General features: G+C 37.9%; 2 protein-coding genes across 3 annotated transcripts in view; both read left to right on the top strand.

The window, feature by feature from the left end:
• The window catches only part of PI4K2B (phosphatidylinositol 4-kinase type 2 beta), a 22,334-nt gene extending 20,016 nt beyond the window's left edge, over window positions 1-2,318 (top strand). Inside the window, 4 exon segments of the mRNA XM_042469387.1 lie at window positions 66-233; window positions 408-541; window positions 994-1,053; window positions 1,572-2,318. Of these exon segments, the coding sequence (XP_042325321.1) occupies window positions 66-233; window positions 408-541; window positions 994-1,053; window positions 1,572-1,745 (536 nt within the window). The 3' untranslated portion in view covers window positions 1,746-2,318.
• Window positions 2,319-6,484: 4,166 nt separating this feature from the next.
• Window positions 6,485-20,761, top strand: ZCCHC4 (zinc finger CCHC-type containing 4). Of its 2 annotated transcripts, none has more exons than XM_042470332.1 (13): window positions 6,485-6,614; window positions 7,487-7,605; window positions 9,327-9,409; window positions 10,868-11,143; window positions 11,685-11,759; window positions 12,911-12,983; window positions 14,203-14,341; window positions 14,826-14,926; window positions 16,313-16,434; window positions 16,572-16,647; window positions 18,139-18,190; window positions 19,005-19,149; window positions 20,385-20,761. In XM_042470332.1, exons 1-13 carry the CDS (start codon window positions 6,539-6,541, stop codon window positions 20,485-20,487), a joined length of 1,440 nt encoding a protein of 479 aa, XP_042326266.1. In that variant the 5' UTR covers window positions 6,485-6,538; the 3' UTR covers window positions 20,488-20,761. The 2 variants fall into 2 exon arrangements, with proteins under 2 accessions (XP_042326266.1, XP_042326265.1); XM_042470331.1 differs by having other exon boundaries at window positions 14,203-14,347.
• The last annotated feature ends 1,481 nt before the right edge of the window (window positions 20,762-22,242 follow it).

Genomic DNA, 22,242 nt, shown 5'->3' with positions numbered 1-22,242 from the left:
TATCCTGTCTTTGTCCCAAAATGGAATTCAAGGCAACTTGAAATGCTCACTTACCTAACATCCAGAAACAGAGAGGAATCTATGCCTTGTGCACCTAAATTCTGACCGTATGTATTCATTGTTCTTCTGATAGGATATCCAGTGGATAAATGAGAAAGAACCTGTTATCAAAATTGCAGCAATTGATAATGGTCTGGCGTTTCCTTTCAAACATCCTGATGAGTGGAGAGCATGTGAGTTTTTAATGTTAGTCACAAATATTGTTAATTGACCACTTGAATAAATGTATCCAGTGGTTTGCTTTATGCATTGATTTCTTTTTGTGAAGTTGCATTTCCTGGTATCAGTAAACTAAGCAAGTGTGTTCAATATAGTTAAGAAATGTCTGTTTCCCCCTTTCTTCCTAGATCCATTCCACTGGGCTTGGCTTCCACAAGCAAAAGTCCCCTTTTCTCAAGAGACAATTGACTTGATTCTTCCTCGTATTTCTGACATGAACTTTGTACAGGATCTTTGTGAAGATCTTTATGAATTGTTTAAGGTAATTTCAAGCATTTGGCAGAATTAGTTAAAAATAAATCCCATCAGATTTTGGAATCTAAACATGGTCAGCTCTGGTTCATAATTGAATGGGAGACAGCCAATGAATACCAGTTCCTGTTGCCCATATTTCAGAGGAAGGAACTGGCAAAGCCACCTCTGAATATACCTTGCCTAAGAAACCCTACGAAATTAATGGGATCACCAGGAGTCAACAGGCAGTTTGAAGACACACACACACACAGCTTCTATTACATAGCAGGAACTTTAAATACTCTTCTGAATTATCTGTATCAGCAAAGAAACAATGTTAATTGGATCCTTCAAAATATAAGATTTATTTCATGATTTAATATAAAAATGCATGCCATCTTCCATTAATAGTAAAATCTAGGAAAGTTTTATCTTAACTATGGCACTTTCTGAAATCAACTTCTTTCTCTTCCTTTAAAGACTGATAAAGGTTTTGACAAAACTACATTTGAAAATCAAATGTCTGTGATGAGAGGACAGGTAAGGATGGTGTCTATCAGGACCTTTTCAAATACATTTTAAAGCTGCTATTCCACAGATATTCTTGAGCTAAAAGGCTAGGTTTGCAATCCTATGTGAATTTTCCTAGGAATATAGGATTCTTCTGTAAATTGTATTGCATTGCATTGCATATTTGGCAGAAGCTAATGCACCAAATAATCAATGATATTTATCCTGACATGCATCTCAAGGCAGTAAAACATTCCTACATGTCTCAGAAACTAACAGATCAGTTCTTTGACAACTTCCCAGGCCCTCAGAATAAACCATTATATAAGCTGGTCACCTCATAGTTAATCTAGCATCTTTTCAACTCCTAGCTGATCTAGCTTGGCATCTTCTCAGCTCCAAGTATTGCTTTGATTTCCAGTGCACCAATGGTTGGTTGCTCTGTGAGTTAACATGGAAGGGGACATTTAAGTGGAACATTCATCTTGCCCAACCTGCATTAGAAACTAAACATGCTAACTTAATGTCATATATTTTAATATTTGCAGATACTTAACCTTACTCAGGCACTGAAAGATGCAAAAAGTCCTCTTCAGCTTGTTCAAATGCCTCGTGTGATTGTAGAGAGAAGCCAAGGTGGAGGTCAAGGACGAATTGTTCACCTGAGCAATGCCTTTACACAGACTTTTCATAGCCGGAAGCCTTTTTTTTCCTACTGGTAGCTACAAGGAAATATCTTCACTTTAGCAAGACTGTCAACTTCGTAAAGGTTTCAGAATAATGTAGTTCTGCTGAATACCGAGTGCTGGATTGCCAAAACATTGGAACTTAAGTTTTTTATTTTGAATGTAATAAGTTTACAGTTTGTTTAAAATTGTGAAATTTTACATCAGGGAAACAAGGAGCCTGTCCTATATTGTATTTTTATAAACAGTTCAATGTTTTCTGTATTTAATAATTAAAGGGGGAAAAATAAAGTTTACAAATGCCAAAGACTACTTTTGATTAAACTGTACGAAAGAACTGCTCTGTTGCATATGAATGTCGGAAATCATAGTCCAGTTTCATTTGTTTCAGATGAAGCACAGCTATTTCATTCTTCTGGGAGAAAGTTACCTGACCTTTAATCTTAAGCAGTTACTGATTGGTACATGGTTCTTATTGATTTTTGTACTCAAAGCGTCACAAGGGTGTTTCTTAATCAGCTGATTGGGGCTTGGGATCAACAACATTATATAAGTACATTATATAAGTATGTGAAAAATAAAGGGCAAGTAAATGCATTAATTTTAAAAGCACTTTTACACAGTGTGATAAAACAGATTTTGGCTTATTGCATGCAAGGTCGTATACCAGTAAATGCTGTTTTGTGCTGCAAGTGAAAGAGACTAAACAAATGTTTCTGTTTGTAGTTTATTTGTGGCATGTGAACTAGGAACATAGGCTTGTCTCTCTCTCCAGACAAACTGGAATTATAAACGTACAGTCGTCCCTCCAAGTCCGTGGACTTGAAATGTGCAGACTTGGAAATCCACGGAGGGGTGATTGCTAATAACCTGAATGGGGCACCCCACCCTGCATTCACGCTCCCCATTAAAGCCTATGGAGCTTGAATATGTGCAAGATTTAAAACCTGCAGAGGGTTCGGAAGAGATCCCCCATGAATTCAAAAGGGTAACAGTAATTATTGTCACTTCTGAGTCATATTTTATCTGGAGAAAGACAGGGCAGAATTCCTGGTTCTTATGTCACTATAAACTGGGAATGGATATTCACAGGTTTTTTTAAACTCTTCTTTCTCTGTGTGGGAAAGCCAAGCAAGAGCAATCATTCCAGTTTATTTGGGATTAAGCAGGAATTTTGATTTTATCATATCACATAAATGGGGCCAGTGACACAAATCCAGAAGAAACATTGTTTAATAATTCTTATCCCCATTTTTTATTGAATGTAGTTGAATCATACATGACCTTTGCATCAAATCCTGTGTGGTAGTCAGTTGCAATCTGTTTTCACCCCTTCCCTACCTGTGCATGATGCATAATGTGCCATTCACAGCCCATACATGCACTGTGTGTAGACAGCATTTCTCTTAACAAATAAATGAATTCTTTGAGTGGGTCCAATGAGTCTCTAAATATATATGAACCCTGGGTTATTATGCACTGTTTGGTGTAATACTGGGACATATTCATGCATCCTTCCATCTGTATGAGGGACATGTTGTGCTCCATGAGCACCAGCTATTTTGAGGTGTTGCTCCTCTTTCTTTTCTCCAGTTACTGATCCAGTCATGGGCCACTATCTTGGTCCTAAATCCAACTCTTATAGACCCATTGAATCAGTGGTATTTTAAGTGTTGATATACATACTATTGACCAATTGATTCAGTGAGTCTATTCTAGTTGGGACTAGAAATTGAATTTTAGGCCTTATGTAAGGGGAAGAAGTGGCTAAATGCATGTTAAATTCCTCTCAAATTAATAACTGAGAAGTGCTTCCAAAGATAGTTTTGTTTGATGTACTCTTAAATTCAGGATTAGAGTGACACTACTAAGAATGCTTATACAGTTTGACTGTGATGATGGTTGTATGCATTTATATACAGTAGATATGCTTTAGCCTTGATACTTGTGGTTCACTGTAAGTATGATGTACTGAGAAAATATATGTTTTCTTTAGGTATATCAATATTTCTGCTGCACTTCTACAATATATATATATATATTGAAACACTGTAAATGCCAGTTAAATTGATTAAGGCCTGTTACAGACTGCCAAAATAAAGCTGCTTCAGGTCACTTTGGAGGTACTGTATGCTGTTTAAATGATGCATGCATCCTAAGAATCCGGAAGCTGCACCAAAGCCACACTCCAGTGCTTAGGAATGGAGTGTGGCTTTGACACGACCTCCGGACTCTTAGGACCCAGGCATCATTTAAATAGCATACCTCCAAAGAGACCCGAAGCAGCTTTATTTTGGCAGTCTGTAGCAGGCCTGTGACACCAAAATGGATCGCTTCTATTACTGATCTGTTGGATCTCTCTACTTTCCCCTGGATTTTGTCCAAGCTATTTTGTTAGCCTTAACCTATGTAAAATATCAATGCCAGAGGTAATTCGGGACACAAAAATTAGTAATACCTGTTTTGAATTAAATGTTAGGGACCTCAAATAATATCTGTGGCAAAAAATTGCTTCTGTGAAAGCTGTGTGTTTCACCATTTCTGGTGATGCTGTATCTTACGCTGCTGGGCAATACTCCTGTGCTCCCAAAATGGGTCTATTTTTAATTAGGGTTGTTGCAGGGGCGGTAGTAAAACAATGTATCGTTATTGGAACAGTTCACTTGACATAACAAGCCTTAAAATGTACTGTGGGTTTAGAAGGCAGACGTGTTTATGACTTTACTGTGGCTTCTATTTTTTATCAACTCAGAATTTTAAAGAATGTGTAAGACTACCACACTGTACTCTTAAAACAATAAAGATCATAGTCTGAAATCGAGCTGTCTTTTGCACAACTGGTTCATCGGTTACTTTTATTTGATTAACATCCACATCTCAGTTCTCCACAGATTAGAGTGGCATGCCTATGTCCCACCCCTCCCCTTACAACAATCATCTGAAGTCAAATTGTATATGAAAAGTCTAAGGTTATAAGCTTTGTGGTTGAATATGGATTTGAACTTGTGTCTTCAAGGCTTGTCATGTATCTTCTGCATTGGCTACTTTCATTACATCAGTGGTTCCCAACCTTCCTAATGCTGTGACCCTTTAATACAGTTCCTCATGTTGCGGTGACCCAAACCCATGAAATTATTTTCGTTGCTACTTCATATCTGTAATTAAATAGGTGTTTTCCAATGATCTTAGGCGACCCCCATGAAAGGGTCATTCGACCCCCAAAGGGGTCCCGACCCACAGGTTGGGAACCACTGCATTACATAGTAGCTGATATCAAAGGGGACAGTATGTGCCTGTCTAGCTATGACACATAACTTTTCTCCTGAGCCATCCATCCCAAAGGAGTGAAAGTAATGTGCAGTTTTGTTCTGTGATACCAAGTTGATCAAACTTCATATATTACAGGAAGTGTGACTTAATGCATGGCCATTCGTAGGTATGTATGTGAAGCCTTGGGCATCAGACAGATACGCTAAAGTAAAATAAGCAAAGAGTTTGAAAGTCATTTCCGATCTCAGTCCCAGTTTCCAATTCAGTGCACTCTGAATTGAGTTTCAATTCCTCTTGAACTTGGTAGAGTTTATTTAAATGTGAATATCAGTGGGTTACACATAAGAAAGCAAGCAATGGGCACAGGTTCAGGAATTTATCCACTGCTTCAAGATCTTCAGACCGTGGGGTCAGAAGTTCAGATGATCTTCCTATAATCATTCATAATTAATGGCCCTGTTCTTTAGGAAGTACTGAGGACGATGTAAACCACAATTTGCACTGAAAGGACAATTCAATCCATGTGGATGGTAAAGCTCTCTTTCCAAAACTGTGTACCTCCATCAAACTCCTTCATTCCTGCTTCTTGGGGCTTGTAATATGGAGCTCCCCAGTTCAGATTGTGTGAGCCTTCAGAGAACTTGCAACCCAACAAGCAACATTTCCCCACCTAACTAAGGCTTAAGGTTTTCAGGGCGAGGGGAGGAATCTCAGGGCAAGACACCCCCTTGCATTCCCTATGTATTCTTCAACTCTTTCCCCTCTATTTGAATTATATACTGAACAACTGTGGTTCATGCTTAATGCGTCATGCTTAACCATCACTCCTTGGCTATATTTGTGAATTCTACCACTTTGAACAAGTTAGTAATTCCTTGAAGCCAGTGGAGCTGTGGAATCCTGGGATTTCTAGTTTCTTTTGGCACCAGAAATCTATGTCTCACAAAACTATAATTCTCAGAATTCCATAGAACTGGGTCAGGGCAGTTAAAGGCTGCATCCACACTTAAGAAACAATCCAGATTGAAACCACTTTTAACTGCCATGGCTCAATGCTATGGGATGATGGGATTTCTAGTTTCTTTCGGCACCAGGACTCTCTGACAGAGATGGCTAAATGTCACGCAAAACTACAAACCCCAGAATTCCACAGCCTTGCACCATGGAAGTTAAAGCGGTGCCAAAATGGGTTATATGTCTGCAGTGTGGATGCAGCCAAAGTGGGTTGCAGTGTGGATGCAGCCAAAGTGGTGCCAAAGTGGGTTATGTCTGCAGCCTGACTGCAGAGGCGCACGTTGGCCTATAGTCGAGGGAGGATGCCGCTTGGTCCATAACTCTTTGATGCCTTCCAGCGCAGGAACTGAGAAGAGAACGTGCATAGAGTTGTTCCAAAGTTAAGCCAACCCTCACTTCCGGTTCCCAAGCGAGTACTAAGCAGTGTTGCCATGACGATGTGCTCTTTCCCACTGACACTCTCCTGGCAACCGGAAGTGGTGGGTCCTTCTGTAGTAGTAGCGCTTGGGCCTTTGGTCGGCGCGTAGTGCGCATGCTCCGTGGGGATGGAGGAGGGGGCTCCCGGCGCCGGAGTGTCTCTGGTTCCCAGCAAAGAGAAGGAGGCGCCCCTCTGCCCTCACGGTGAGACCCCCTCTCGCCCTCCCTCCTCTGGCTGCTTCCAGTGCTGCCATGGGGCTCCCTCCCTTGCCTTCCTCTGAGGCTGAGAGAGTGGGGCTACTTCCCCAACAAGGACTCCCATAGCTCACCCTGGTCCCCAGGGGCATGGTCGTTTTTTAGGAGCACCTCTTCTTACTTTATAAACCTTTATGACTTAGCAACTATATATATATATATATACACACACACACACACACACACATATATATATATATATATATACATACATATATATATATATATATACACACACATATATATATCTATCTATATATACACACACACATATACACACATATATACACACACACATATACACACATATATATACACACACATATACATACATATATATACACACACATACATATATATATCTATACATATATACACACATACATATATATATATCTATATATATATACACACATACATATATATATATATATATATATATACACACACACATATATATAATTTATTATTTTTATTTATTACAAGAACAAATAATAAAGATATATTTTTATTATTTTATTATTATGAATAATAATAATTTATTATTTATAGTAATATGTATGTATATACACACAAATAATAATAATAAATGACTATTGTTTATGATGTATAATAATATATGTGTATATACACATACATTCACCGCCTTGAGTCCCTATATTGGGAGAAAGGTGGGATATAAGAAAATAATATAATTTATTATTTTTAATATTTATTATAACAAATAATAAATGTATAATGTATTGTTGTTGTTATTATTTTCTTATATCTCACCTCCAAGTTTGTACTCCTTAAATAGATGTCCTGTTTTTCACTTCTAGGTCCAACCCTTCTGTTTGCAAAGATCGTTCGAGGAAAAGAAGAGGGAAGAAGATTTTACGCTTGCTCTGCCTGCAGAGAAAGGAAAGACTGCAACTTCTTTCAGTGGGAGCATGAAAAGGTAAAAGAAAACAATAACATTTGAACATTATCGTTTCCCTGCTAATCCTAGATAAACCAAAGTTTGAGCATTGCTTCGTTGAATTGATTTCAGTGGGAGAATTAAGCATATTTATTTTTGAACAATAATTTAATAGTAAATAAATAATTACACTTCAGAGCCCAGTCCCTTGAAATCAGAAGTAACTTTGTTCTTTATTACAGATGTCTGACATACAGAAGGGCTGCCAGAGAACAGAGTCGTTTCTCCCTTTAAAAATAGAAATGGGTGAAAACAGAAGCCCTCTAAATGTTGGACTGTGCTTCATTTCCCTTTTTCTCTGATGGCTGCCCATGTTGCACAAGGCTGATGGGAACTGGAGTCCAACAGAATCCCCACTTCTGACTTAAGATGTAGTTTATTTGTGGGATATATTTGTGGGCTTATTCTTTTGAGACTTATAGTTGAAGAGCACTGGCTCCCAGTACAGCTGGTCAGTTATATCCTATGCACCTCTAGGTCATTTTGTGTACAGTTCAAATCATTTCCAGTCTAGTATGGTTAGGATTTCAGTTTCACAATCTCTTATAGTATCAAGAGCTTATGATAATATTTATTTGGTATGTAGAAAAGGTACTCTGCAGATGAGTTCTTAAAAATTCACATTATGCTATTAAGCCCACAGTCTGATTCAAAATAAATATAAAAGGAGAGGAAAAAAAACTGAGGCCTGTTACAGACTGCCAAAATGAAGCTGCTTCTGGTCTCTTTGGAGGTCTGCTGTTTAAATGATGCATACACCCTAAGAATCCAGAAGCTGCACCAAAGCTGCTTAGGAACTGAGTGTGGCTTTGGCGCGACCTCTGGACTCTTAGGACCCATGCCTCATTTAAATAGTATACCTCCAAAGAGACCCCAAGCAGCTTTATTTTGGCAGTCTATAACAGGCCTATGATTATAAAAAGAGTTGGATAGACAGTGTGGTGTGGAACTTAGTCCTCACTGAGCCATGAAATTCACCAGGGAGCTTTAAGTCAATTATTCCTTTTTACTGTAAACTACTCTAAAGAGTTGTTGTAAAGTTAAGGTGGGCAGGAAGATCCTCGTAGATGGTAGGTTCGCCTTATTGGAACAAAAATGAGATATAAATGAAGCCAATCATAAATCAAGACCTAGAAGATTTATAATGACAGTGAGGCACAGAATACTTTGCAGACTAAAACAAAGCTTCTGCCCAAATCACTTTACAATCTAAGTCTCAGTGAAGGTAGAAAAAAATAAAAGGGAGGAAAGAGAAGAAAGGTTGCAAAGGTACTCCACTCAGCCATGGAAATTATTGGGTGACCTTAGGCAAGTCACACTCTCTCAGCCTCAGAGGGAAGTAAACGCAATCCTCCCCAACAATTTTTTCCCTAGAAAACGCTGAAAGCCTTAGGGTCACCATTAGTTGGAAATAACTTGAAGGCACACAACAAGAAGGAATGACTATACATAGATCTGCATTTAATTCTGAATGTACTGCTCTGTAGCAGTTGAAAACGACCATAAGTACAGTATATGGAACTGAGTTGGATAGACAGTGTCCAACTTTATTTCACTTGGAATGAGGACTACTGAAAATCACAATGTCAGTTTTTCTTTTCTTACTGAGATGAATGCTTAAAGGAAAAGTTGAAACATGACCTTACTGAATTCTTGAAAACCATTCTGATTTATATTTTTTCCAAATATGTATTTCTCAGGTGTCAGAAGCTAGACTTTCCGCACGAGAAAAGTACAACCAAAGTCACCAACCATCTGTCTCTCATCCAGACAATGTGGAAAGGTACGCTTTTTGACTATGCTTATTATGGCTTTGCATTGTCCAGCATTACTTTAACTTATTTTAAAATGTATATTTTAATTATTTATGTATTTTGAAACCCCATAAGAATTGCTCTTGCACGCTTTGTTAATAACTTCCAGTTTGTGCAGAGAACATAAGAAATGGACCTAAAGTTTGCTGGAGTTAATTTTCAAAATAGCAATGTTCCTGTAAAAGGCAGAGTCTGGCTGCTAAATTCAAATGCTATGTGCTCTAAGCAAACCTCCAAACGTTTGCAATGCTATGGGTATAAATGTCCCAAAACAGTTCTAACCTGTCCTAATCAGTCTTCTAAAATCTAAGTCACTACTGGTTGGTGTCCATGCTTGCCAGTTTTGTGGTATTTGTTGTAACACCAACGCACTATGATTTGGACAGCGAGACTGGGAAAAATACTAGACTTAGAGAAAGTATGGACCTTTTTTTAAGGTGTACACTTGTCGTTATTATGTATACTATGTAAGGTATAGATGAAGCAAACATGTTTGATAATAGTTTCATTACATAGGAACAGTTTTCAGAAAGTTAGAATTAGTAATAACACCTTGTTTTTTGTGTGTTTGTGTGCCAAACTTTGATGCCACAATATACACTGAACATAGGAGATCAGAACCAGTTCTGTTCCCACTTGGGAGTATATGAACTGGGTGGGTCTTATTTCTTTATAAAATAGACATAGGTTTGGTCCATACATATGTTTCCATTCTATATTAAGATAATTTCAAGATTTAGTCAAAAATATTTCCTGCACCTGCTACATCTAAAGAGCTTGGCAAATGTAAACTAGCATGCAATCTGTTGGTTAGGAGGGTTAATTCTCAGCATGGATGATTGTTCTAGTATTATGTGAATCCAGGTGAACTTTTAAAACAAGGTAGGTTGTCCAGCTTCATAGGTCCAAATATATGCAAAGATATTTCCCTGTTTATATTTTGATAGGAGGTACTGTATACTAATTATAGTTGGCTGAAATTTGCAAATACAAATTTATAATTTATGTATACTTTGCTGATATGCAAGTTAGCTTCCAACTTCTAGATCAAAAGGGTTTTCTCAGAGATTCCCTATACCTGACCATAGTGTGAGATATAAAAAGATTTAACCCAGCCAAAATTCTGCCTTTCAATCTCTTTTCTTTTGATCAGAGAGAGAAATGTAGCCATGCCCACAACTTGCCTGTTGAGATACATGAAACCTAAATTCCACTTAAAAATGCACGTATTTTTAAAAACCAATGCTGCTGTTGTTTGCATAGCAATTTTATTATAATGTAAGCAAAAAGACTTGGACAGTGAGCTTACAGTGTAGAGATGGGTGGAGATGTACACACTTGTGAGGTAGAGTATGTGTACCAAGAAATGAAAATGAGTAAAACCAGCTACAAGCATGTCAGTTTTCTAATTTGTTTTCTAACATAAGGTACAAGGAGTTTCTTACCCTGCCACTATCAAAACGGAAGTTTTGTAGAGAATGCCAACAACTGCTATTGCCGCTGGAGTGGGGGAGACACTCAAGCCATCAAGTTCTTAACAATGTCTCTGTGGCCCAGCTAAAAAGACCTAGCCACCTACTCAATCCTCTGGAGAATAAGAAGACAAATGCACAATATCTCTTTGCTGACAGAAGTTGCCAGTTCCTGTTGGATCTGATCATTGCACAGGGATTCAAAAGAGTGCTTTGTGTTGGCACCCCAAGGTAAAATGACTGAGAGCATTTTTTATGTACTCTTAAAGAGATGCATTTGTTATCTCTCTGGACATTTGGCTCAGGATGCTTAGCACTGTTTAAACTAAGGTGGGAATTATGGACATTGTATTAAATGTTTTTCAGGTGTTGTTGAACTGTGACTTCCATGACCTCTCATTGTTGGCTATGGGCTAGTTCTGTGTAATATTTATTTATTCATTTATTTGCACCCAAATCTGGCAGACTTCTGTTCCTGGAGTAAAGGTTTCCTTCTTCATACACCCTGAAACACACACAAAATGGCCTTGCTGGAAGTAAAGTTCAACTGGAAATGAATTCTGATTTTGACTTTTGCCATGTGGCTGATTTAGGTTATACAGTATAGGGATAAACATTGTTCTTGCTGTAGTTCTCGCCTATCCTTTATTTTGAAAAAAATATATTCAATTTTAAAGCTAAACATGATTCTGTATTTTCACTGCCTGTTGTGTTATCTTTGTGCATTATTCATTTAAACAGCTTTATGTGTTGTTGGTTTTTTTTTTTGCAGGCTTCATGAATTGATCAAATTTCAAGCACCGTGCAAACAGAAAATCAAGAGCCTTTTGTTAGATATTGATTTCAGGTAAGAAATACATTCTGTTTGATGCTGTCTTCATTTAGAATTCATTCATCTCTCTTCAGAAACTGCTTCATTTCCAAGCTTTGTCACTATATTCTGATGGAGAGCTTCTTAAACAGTAGGGGTCAAGCATTTATATCTTGTTACTCTAACAGATTTATAGCCAATTAAAAATTTAAGCAATTCTTGAATTGCACAGTGCTTGTGATGATGACACTTCTGTTACCAGTTCGACTAAGTGATGTGATGACACAGAATGTTCTGGCATATTCATTTGTTGAAGGAGTAAAGTATCATCATTATCATCTGACCTTTTTCCCAGTCTAGGACTAAAGGCAGCTTTCAAAGAATAGACACATCTTTAAAATTCATATTATACAAAAATTAAAAATATATTTAAACTAACAATATAATTAAAAGCAGTTAAGACGAAAACAAACAAATAATGTAGCACATTCTGAAAGGCCCTTATCCTTCCAAGTAATCAGCCATCAAGACAAAAAGATCTTCAACTGTCTATGAAAAGATAGCAGGGAAGGCACCTATATAACCTCTCTATGAAGGGTGTTTCTGAGCCTTGTAGCAGACCTCAGAAAATGCACCTGTGAAGTGAGAGTGGCAGAAAGAGAAAGGCCTTCTCAGAAGATGTCAAAACCCACGCAGTCTCAGAGAGGAGAGTATGGACCTTCAGATAGCTTGGACCTACATACAGTGCTTTATAGTTCATAACCAGCACTTTGGATTGCGTCAGAAAACAGATTAATAGCCAGTGGATTGAGCCCTGTAGAAGTCAGAATGTCTTTTTTCTCTGGGTTCTTGAATTAGTCAAGGTAGTCAAAATGTCTATGAGAAAAGTGAAAATTGATGTTTTGCTGAAATATGTGACACTGGCAACAATGAAAAGCTTTGTGGTGCAGCCTAAATAGCAGGAAGGATACTTGGAGACAGAGAAGTTGACTGAGAAAATGACACAGATTAGAAAATGTTACAGAGGGCCTTAAAATAAAAGGGCAGAGAAAACTTGAAATTCAGCCATGTCATATGTTGAAATGGGCTAATCAGTTCTTGGTTGTAGATTTTGTCTCAATTTTGACTGTGTTTTTACTATATTTTTTTATTATATTTCTGTATTTTTACTATAATTCTTTTTACAGGTATACTCAATTTTACACAGAAGAGGAATTTTGCCACTATAATATGTTTAACCATTATTTCTTTGCTGGAGAGGTAAGGGATGCTAGCGTTCTGTGAAAGTGTTGTCTTTATGGAATGTAGTGCTTACAAAATCATTGTGAAATGAATGTGAGAATCTGATGATTACTGTGCCTGTAATCTGTGGCTACTGCCTCATGGAGATTCTGCAAGGCTTGCACAGTAAATTCATTTTACTTTCTTTCATTTTAGCTTTTGTTCCCTTCTTAAGGCAGCTAAATAAAAATACAATAAATATACCAGATTTGTATATGAATAAAATTAAAATGAATGAAAAAATAACACAGAGAAACTAAGCTCATTCATACTGGAGTACATACCGTATGCATTTTAGTTTTTACATGTGACAAGGAAATTCATCTGCTGTTGCCCAGGGTGATGCGGATGGTTTTGCTTACATTTTAAATTTTTAAAAAATGAGTGCTGTCACCTGTAATCCATAAAATTTGTTTCTACCCAGGTTCTATGCAAACTAGACCAAAAACAAACTAGATCAAAATACCCCCTCCCCCAAACAAAGTTTTCCAGTGACCCCAAATTTACATGACCTGAAAATTAGTTAATACATGTGCATTCTAGAACCAAAAGAACTGAAGTTTGGGAATTACCCAAAGTTGTTGACAGAGAATGGGTCTACAATTTTACTATGGTCGTCCTTTTATTCTTAGAGAATGTTTCAGATTTATTGGCATTGTGGTCAAGCCTATGGATATTTGTATAGCAGAACAAATAGACATTATAAGATAGATTGAACAGAAGATAAAACAAGAAGGCAAATGATCACAGATTTGTACATATTTCTACAAATGGAAATTTAGAAGCCATTACTAGAATTTAACCAGGATTATATGTTTTCAGCATATGTGGGAAGGGTGAATTCAGTGTCCCGTCTGCCAACTCAGTCTGGTGTTCATTTGCCAGCTCTTTATGGGCCTTGCTCTCCTTTCTTGTTATTCTTTGTCTTTAAATCAATTCTGACTGGACAGCCCTTCAAACAGAGAACTGTCCTTTATAAAGTAGGGCATGAGGCCACTGTCATTGTAGTTCTTGATCAGCAGACTTCTGTCCCACATATCCAATTGCTTAGAACCCAATGGGATTTTTTTGTGATGCAGTGTGTTGCTAAAGGAAAGAAGTCAAGATTCCAAGGAGGCATTCTGGGCCTCAGTATATACCTAATTCTTTGGATCCACAAAGTGAGTTTAAATTAAAACTTAACCATGATCTCTTATAGGGTGCGTATGAAATCTGTCAGAAATTCTTGCAACAAGACGAAGATGTTGTAATGGTGGCCGATCCTCCATTTGGAGGCTTGGTTGAAGCTTTGGCTTTTAGTTTCAAAAAGCTGATTGAAATGTGGAGGCAAACAGGAGGTACAGGTAACTGTTTCTGTCTTGGTATATGAAGTGTGGAATTTTGAAAGGACTGGCTAATTTATCACAAATGATGTCACTTTTTGTGACTGGGCTCTTATTCTGGACATAAACTATTTCAGATAGATAGGTAGAATGCGGCAATAGCTAGGATGCACAAGTGGGCTTCCTCTGGTGGCATGGGAAGAATTTGGAATGGGGCAACCTCTTCAGGCAATAATGTGCCTCCGCACCAGTTTTAATATGTTTCAAATGGACAGGTAGAATGCATCAGTGAAGGTAGTATCTGAAATGCACTGAAAGCATTAATTGACAGACACATCAGGTAAAACTTTACTAAAGGCCATGGGGAAGCAACAGTTCCAAACCTCAAAGACAAACATTTGTTTGTGTGTGTGTGCTGCTATAAATTTTTAAATAAAATTATCCTGTTTGGGGAGGGTGAAAATGGGAAAAGTACATACATTTTTCTTTTCTTTACTAGATACTACCAGCAAAGAGTTACCCATACTTTGGATATTTCCTTACTTCTTTGAGTCACGCATTCTTGAATTCTTCCCACATTTCAGCATGCTGGATTATCAGGTATGGACAGAGGGAATTGTTGGTATTATCAAGCAGGGAAAGAGTACATGCTTTGTTGTAAACGTTTGAATACCTAGCTGTTTGATCCCTCAATGCCTCACTCACCCAGTCATTCATTTAATACCATCACCCTAAAGCTGCTTTGTTATAGATTTGTTTATTTTGGCAAATCTGGATATCTTTTTCTCTCTTTTTGCAAGTAAATTTCTCTGTGGATGATCTGAGTGCAATTCATAATTCACTGGGCTTGTCCTGTTTTCAGTTTTTTCTCATTTTTTCCTCAGCATCTTTTTGTCTTTCTGAAAAAGGTGAAATGTGTGGGGGGGGAACACTTCAAAATGTAGTAGACTTCTTCATAATGGTGATAGTTCTCAGTAGATAATGTTATATTGGTTAGGAGCTAGGTATCAGGGTACTTCCTAGACTGATTGCAGCTTCTTACTAGTTTCATACCATCTTACCCTGAACACACCCTGGAAGGTAAGCAGGGTGAGGACTACTGCCAGTCAGAGTTGTTGACATTGGGCTAGATGGATAAGTGGTCTGCCTCAATATAAGGCTGGTCTCTGAATTCTTGCACTGGAAGAAAAGACACACTTGGGACATTCCTCTTTATACATACAGTGGGGCCTCTGCATATGTGGACTTTTTATAAGCGGCTTTGAGTGTACGCGCTCAAGCCGCTGGGCGCACGCGGGGTGGAAGGGGCGGCACGTCCCATTCAGTTGAATGGGCGCGCGCGCCTGTTGCGCTGCGCGCGCACCCATTGCACCCCGCACACTTCCGCGCCCCCCGTGCACAAGCCCCATTGTTTACAATGGGGCTCGAGCATAGGCGGAAATCGCCATACGCGGCGGGATCCGGAACGGATCCCCCGCGTATGGCGAGGTTCCACTGTATATTTATACATTCTAGGTTGGTTGTTTCAAGACACTGGGATCTATACCTGGAGGGTATATTGACATATTCTTCAGCTTTTACACATACTGCAATAGGGCCACCACTTCCCTGTTTTAGTGAGTGAGTGTTGCAGTATGAGTAAAAGCAGAAGAATATGTCCCTCCATCTCTTTTCTTGATCTGGAAGGTGCAAATGAGTGTATTGAAGTAAGAACTTCTACAACTGTGTATGTGTGTAGAGAAAAAAGTATATGGAAAATGCACATATGGCTTTCTTCCAGTACTGGAGGTGTGGGCAACTGCGGCCTTCCAAATTTTGTTTCCTGTAATCCTTTACCTTTAGCTACGATGCCTAGGTTTTGAGGAAGTTATAAGACAAAAATGCCTGATGAGACACAATTGCTCCATCCCTTCAAAACTGGTATGTTTTTCAGAGCAGAACCTCTCCATTTTCACCTCACCTGCGCATCTTTATTTTTTAATCCAGGTAGACTATGACAATCATGCCCTCTATAAGCATGGAAAGACAGGTCGTAAACAGTCTCCAGTTCGTATTTTTACCAACCTTTCACCACATTTGATAGCACTGCCTGCAGAGGAAGGATATAGGTAATGTTTTTATAATCATTGTGATTTGTAATAGCACTTTTAAAAAAGGCATTAAAGTCATCAGTTACAAGAATGTATAATGCAATAATCCTTGCATCAGATAAAGCCGTTCAACTGTTTTTTCCTCTTTCTGACAGATTTTGCTCTGTCTGTCAGCGGTATGTAAGTTTAGACAATCAGCACTGTGAAATCTGCAATTCATGCACATCTAAAGTAAGTATGTATGTTTGGGAAGAGATTAGTAAGAGTTTAACTTTGATTTGGATATCTTCAGATGTGAATGGGGTGTAGTATCATAGAATCATAGAGCTGGAAGAGACCACAAGGGCCATCCAGTCCAACCCCCTGCCGTGGGATGGGGTGGCAAGTGATTTCAGGTGAGAATCTGAAATCTATATCCAGTTGCTAGTCCTAAATAGAGTAAACTATCTATTGCTGAATTGCCATCAATTCAGTGGGTTGGAATTAGAAGTTGAATTTAGGCCAAAAGCTGTAGTCCTGTGGCCATTTTGGGAATAGATCCAACTGAAACAAATGGAACTTAATCTGGATAGGACATGGTTGCAAATCTCTTCAGAGGTCATTGCAGTATCTATAACAGTGGCTTGAACTGGCTGCTGCACAAAGCATCACCACATAAGAGATGGCTAATACACTAAGGAACAGGTGACTGGCTTTCTTCATCCCACCTCCCAACGACAGCCCCATAGTTTGTGTAAATGCGCTAGTCTTGGCTTTTAGGACTGACCTGTTGGGCAAAATGATTACTAGTACTGTATGCACTTTCTATAAGCTATACAAAGTAACCTTTCTTACTCTGCCATTTAGTAAAGTAACACCAGCCATTTAGTAAAGTAACACAAGATAAGGGAAGCTCACTCTTTATTTTTTTTAAAAAAATTCTAGTGGCTCTCTGTTATTAGAAGAAACCACGTGGCCCTACAATTTATAGTTAGTTTTTGTTTATTCAACTTGTATGGCAGGGTAAAAATATTTTGCACCTTCACAGATGGGAATATTTGTGTATGTCAAATGTCAACAATGCCAATAAAATTCATTTCAATTCCACTCTGTAACACAGTAAAATGTGGAAAGGTCAAGTGATATGTGAATATTTCTGCAAGTTGCCAGGAGGTCTGTGCTCCTGAGAAAAACAAATTATCTACCTTTTCTACTGTTCTTGTTTCATATATTATCCTTGCTGTGGCACAGTGCTTTTTAATTGCTCTCAAGAGGATAACCCCCTTTCTCCACTTTAGTTTTGCTGACAAATAAAATTCTTTTGCTTTAAATATCCTTTGGATCATTAATCTGTCATGGGTTATGGGATATATCTTCATTATGCCTTTTAAAATTAATGGCATTTTAATATAATAGTGTGCTCATTGTGTTTTAACTTTTAACTTTAAATTCTTGACTCTGTCATGTTTTAACTTCATTGTAAGCTGCCTTGGGTCCCATGCCAGGAGAAAAGGGCGATAACAAACAAATAACTGTCTCATTTTAAACATGTATCCTTTTCCTGTAAGAGGAATATATACAGAATCATTTTGTCCTTTTAACTGAGTATATATTTCTGGTAGAGGGTTCAGTAATGTACATAAAGGGCAGAGATAGTTTGGGCTTAAAGGAGAACATAAATATAATAAGGGTAAATGGTACATCAAATAACTTTGTTTTCAAATCTTTTTTGCACCCAAATAGGATGGGAGACGATGGACACATTGCTATCTTTGCAAAAAATGTGTAAAGCCCAGTAAGTATTTTTGACTTAATTTTCAGTACACAGTTGGCTGTCAAAGTAAACAAATATCAAGCTGCTATTAAACATTTAAATTTCCAAAAATCAGGCCTGTTTATAAACCAACAGATCTTGAAATTAACATGCTACAAATAACTGCAAAAACTTGTGATTTGTTACAACAGGATAACAAGAGAGTATAACAACTCACTATGTTGCTTTCTTTTTTTAATATAGCCAGTAACATTTACTCAGTTTTTATAAACTACTGTTTTGGCATACCTTTTGGAAACTCTTGTCCATTTTTATATTTTTAAATGTCTTTTTAAAAATAAAGTAACAAAAAGGCAATAATTTCTGTGTTACTTTTTCAATAGTGTTACTAGATCAGTTACAAAAGTAAAACAAAAAAAGTTGAGTAACAAATTACATTTAATTACAAGAACAACATTCCATACCAGTCTAAGAACAAGCAACTTTTATGATATGAGACTTTGAATCTACAGTCAAGAAATTTCTTTTGTCATGGAAGAACCCAGGTATTTTTGTTCTTGCTTGCTTCTTCCATTTCCAGTGGGCAGGTTGGAGACCTGAAGAGGAACACTCCTTTTAACATTTTACTGCAGGTCGCACTTATAGGACATGGTTTTCAAATGCCTTTGAAACTGAACTTTCCAGAGCCGCCTTCCCCAGCTTGATATCTTCCATATGAGTTGGACTACAGCAGTTGTTTGGGCTACAGCAATTGCTCTCATGCTTAGAATTTTCTTAGAACAATGTGCACACTTTTCCTTATTTAGAGCTCTAAAGTCCTCCTTTTATTTTTCAGCTTGGGTTCATTGTAGCACATGTGATAAGTGTGCTCTTCCAAGTCACTCTTGTAAGAATACTGATGCTGGATGCTTTATTTGTGGAGCAGCAGACCATAAACGCACCAACTGCCCTAATCTGCATCTAGCTAAGATAGGTTATCAGTAAGTATGTTATATGGATGTCAACTCCCCCCCCCCCCCCCTTTCTTTGTAGGAATAAGCAGACTAGTATTGTCTTCATGGGGGGGGAAAAGAGGGCACATGAACCTCATTGAAGAGTTGGAATACCACAGCTATATGAAACTTTGGTCCCATTTCATTTACATAGTGAAAACTGCATGCGTACTGACTCTCTCTTTGTGTGCACACATGTACATGCAATATCAAAAAAACTGAAATAGATTTCCAAGTGTATTTGCTGCAAAAGCAAAAAAGGAACCCCTATGAAAAATTTAATTACATAGGATTCTACAACTGTATGATAAGCTGCTTCATTTTACTTTTGGTGTTTATGTAGCATTTTAAATAAGTCAGTTAAATATGCAGTTAAAACTCATTAAATATGCAAAATAATGATTGGGACTTGCATAATACATGTTTGTTTATTTGTCAAACTTAGATTTTCTACTAAAAACTCGGCTGTTGGTGCTATTGAGTTCATTGTTTGCCTTCATGCTGTTTCAGGCACTGAATTCAAAATGCACAGTGAATTGTTAAGTCGAAGGCTTTCATGGCTAGCATCCATAGTTTTCTGTGGGCTTTTTTGGGCTGTGTAGCTGAGTTCTGGAAGAATTTATTCCTGATGTTTCATCTGTAACTGACTGGCATCTTCAGAGCATGATGGCATGGGAGGACTCCACACACTTCCATGCCACCACCTTATAAAGATGCCAGCCGTAGTTGCAGGCGAAATGTGAGGAATAAATTCTTCCAGGACACGGCCACACAGCCTGATAAACCCACAGAGCATAGGTAATTTCTATTGCTGATGTGCACATTTTCCACCTGTTATTAAGGTTTTCTTCAGAAATATCTAACTGTGTTCTATGGATAAGGTACTCCAGACATGCAATATCATTATGCATGGACATGGAGGATGAAAATATTCAAAATAATTAAGGGGACAGGTTCCATCCATCTCCTTTAAATAAGCAAGGAAAGATGTAAAGTCTCTTTAACTGACAACTGTTTGAATTGCTTGAGTTAGACAAGAACAGTCATAGTGTTCGTATTTGCTCTTTCGGAGTGCTTTCCAAGAACTTCAGAATAGTACTGTGGGCTGTGGAAAGTATTTTTTCTTTTAAAGCTCTGGAGCTTTTAACTGTTTCTTGAATTCATATTTCAGTTTTCTGAATTCACAAATGCCACAATTTGTATAATTTTCTTTTTTTTTTCAGAAGTGGCAAAAAGACAAAGCAAAAGAAGAAGGTAAAAGCAAATATGAAAATAAAAGATTCGAAGAAGAGAAGAACTGCAAGACAAACAAAGAACAAGAAATAAAAGAACCCTCACTCAGTCCCAATGTTTACAGCATTCCATTAATTTCAGTGTTTTCCAGTTATTAAATTGGAATTCGACATGTTGAAAGTCTGACTGAATTAGTTTTTGCAGTATTAGACTGTTAAATAAAAATGTCACCCCATTCAGGTGTCACAACAAGTACAGCTATGTGTATACAAGTACAGATGTCTATACATTATTATATATTTATATATAGTTACTATTATACACTATTCATTGTCTTGTGGATGCGCTTTTAAGAATTCAAAAACAATGCAATATTGTATAAATGTTAATATATTTTTGTACCAAACCCATTGCCTGTTCAGTGCCTTCACTATTTTCTTTTATCAGCTAGAACAGTCTGAAAACTGTGATTTGCTAAGAATGTGTTACAAAGCATTGTAAGTTGGTTGTTTCAGTGTGGATGTTCTTGTTGTTGTGTGCCTTAAAGTCATTTCTGACTTAAGGGGAACCTAAAGGGAACCTTGAAAAGATTTGTTCACAGGAAGTTTGCCATTGCCTTCCCCTGAGACTGAGGAAGTGTGACTTTCTCAATGGGTTTCCATGGCTGAGTGAGGATTCCAACCCTTGTTTCCAGAGTCCAGTCCTCCAACCATTATACCATGCGGGCTCTGTGGATCTTCCAAGGGAGTGCCAAATGTGGAGCAAAGAGAGAGAAAATGAAATGGGGAGCAAAATAGCTTTTGTAAATGTTCCAGATAAGATATTTTATACTCCTCAAATGGTTAGTGGACCAATTCTTCTGTTTTTACACATATAAACATGAACTGTGCAAATGGTTTCCTTCTGTGCTGTATTTGGAGACTATTATAAATTGCGATTGCCCATATTCTGGCTAGTAAAGTCCTGGAGATGCAGCATGGCTACAAGAACTGGTATTTCAGTTAAATGCCTGTTTAGATGTCTAGCATCCTTGGATGCTGTATCCCTGTGGAATGGGAAGGATGCAAGTTCTGCCTCCAGTCCATGCATATTCATTATCCATAGGTACTGAATTCCTGCAGAGGTCTATAGGTACTCCCAAACTGCAAGCCTGTGTTTTCAAGGGAAGTGTAACTCCATCTAACACAACCTGAATCCCTGTTCCCAGATCTATTTTTCAACTGACCAGGATCATCTGTTGTCGGGATTAAGTTTCAATTTGTTTGTCCTCATCCACTCCATTACAGCTACCAGCAGGGTGAGCAGACATCCTCCATTTCCAGGACACATCCTACACTTCACCTTTCTGTCAGGAAGAATTCCAAAATGCCCTCCATTTTGACCATGACAAAAGAAGCACGAATGGAAATCATATTAGTGTTTTTATTTTTTAATGTCCCATATTTTTCTAGTGCCTTGTTCTGCTTTCCAGTTATGACATCTGGTCAACCTGGCTGCCAGGCACTAGGCACCCATTGCAGAAAGGTTACTTAGAAGGATACCCTGGTTGATGGTATTGAAAGTCACAGAGGTCCATCAGGACCAGCAGCAACACACTCCCCCAGTCCGGTTTCTTTGTAGTTTACATTTGTCCAGTATGGTAGGATCCAGGGAAGTATTTTGATACAGTCACAGCGAATCTGAGTGATTTTATCTGTGAAATGTTCAGTGCTGTTGAGTGGTTTACATTTGCCATTGAGCCAGATTGTAATAAATTCTAAACCATTAAAACAGCTCTGCTGAACAGTTCTGCGTGGATGCAACAGTGTTAATCAGAAACATTTTTTTCCTACCCATAGATAGACATTA

This window comes from Sceloporus undulatus, chromosome 5 (genome assembly GCF_019175285.1).
Source record: "Sceloporus undulatus isolate JIND9_A2432 ecotype Alabama chromosome 5, SceUnd_v1.1, whole genome shotgun sequence".
Taxonomy (NCBI): Eukaryota; Metazoa; Chordata; class Lepidosauria; order Squamata; family Phrynosomatidae; genus Sceloporus; species Sceloporus undulatus.
Note: the sequence above shows the minus strand (reverse complement) of the source record. Positions and strands in the feature narration are given on the sequence as shown.

Bases quoted from the DNA above. Each gene is read 5' to 3' on its own strand.
- ZCCHC4 (XM_042470331.1), top strand. From the start codon at position 6,539: ATGGAGGAGGGGGCTCCCGGCGCCGGAGTGTCTCTGGTTCCCAGCAAA. The intron at 6,615-7,486 runs GTGAGACCCCCT...TTTCACTTCTAG, and splicing joins GGCGCCCCTCTGCCCTCACG to GTCCAACCCTTCTGTTTGCA. The intron at 7,606-9,326 runs GTAAAAGAAAAC...TGTATTTCTCAG, and splicing joins TTCAGTGGGAGCATGAAAAG to GTGTCAGAAGCTAGACTTTC.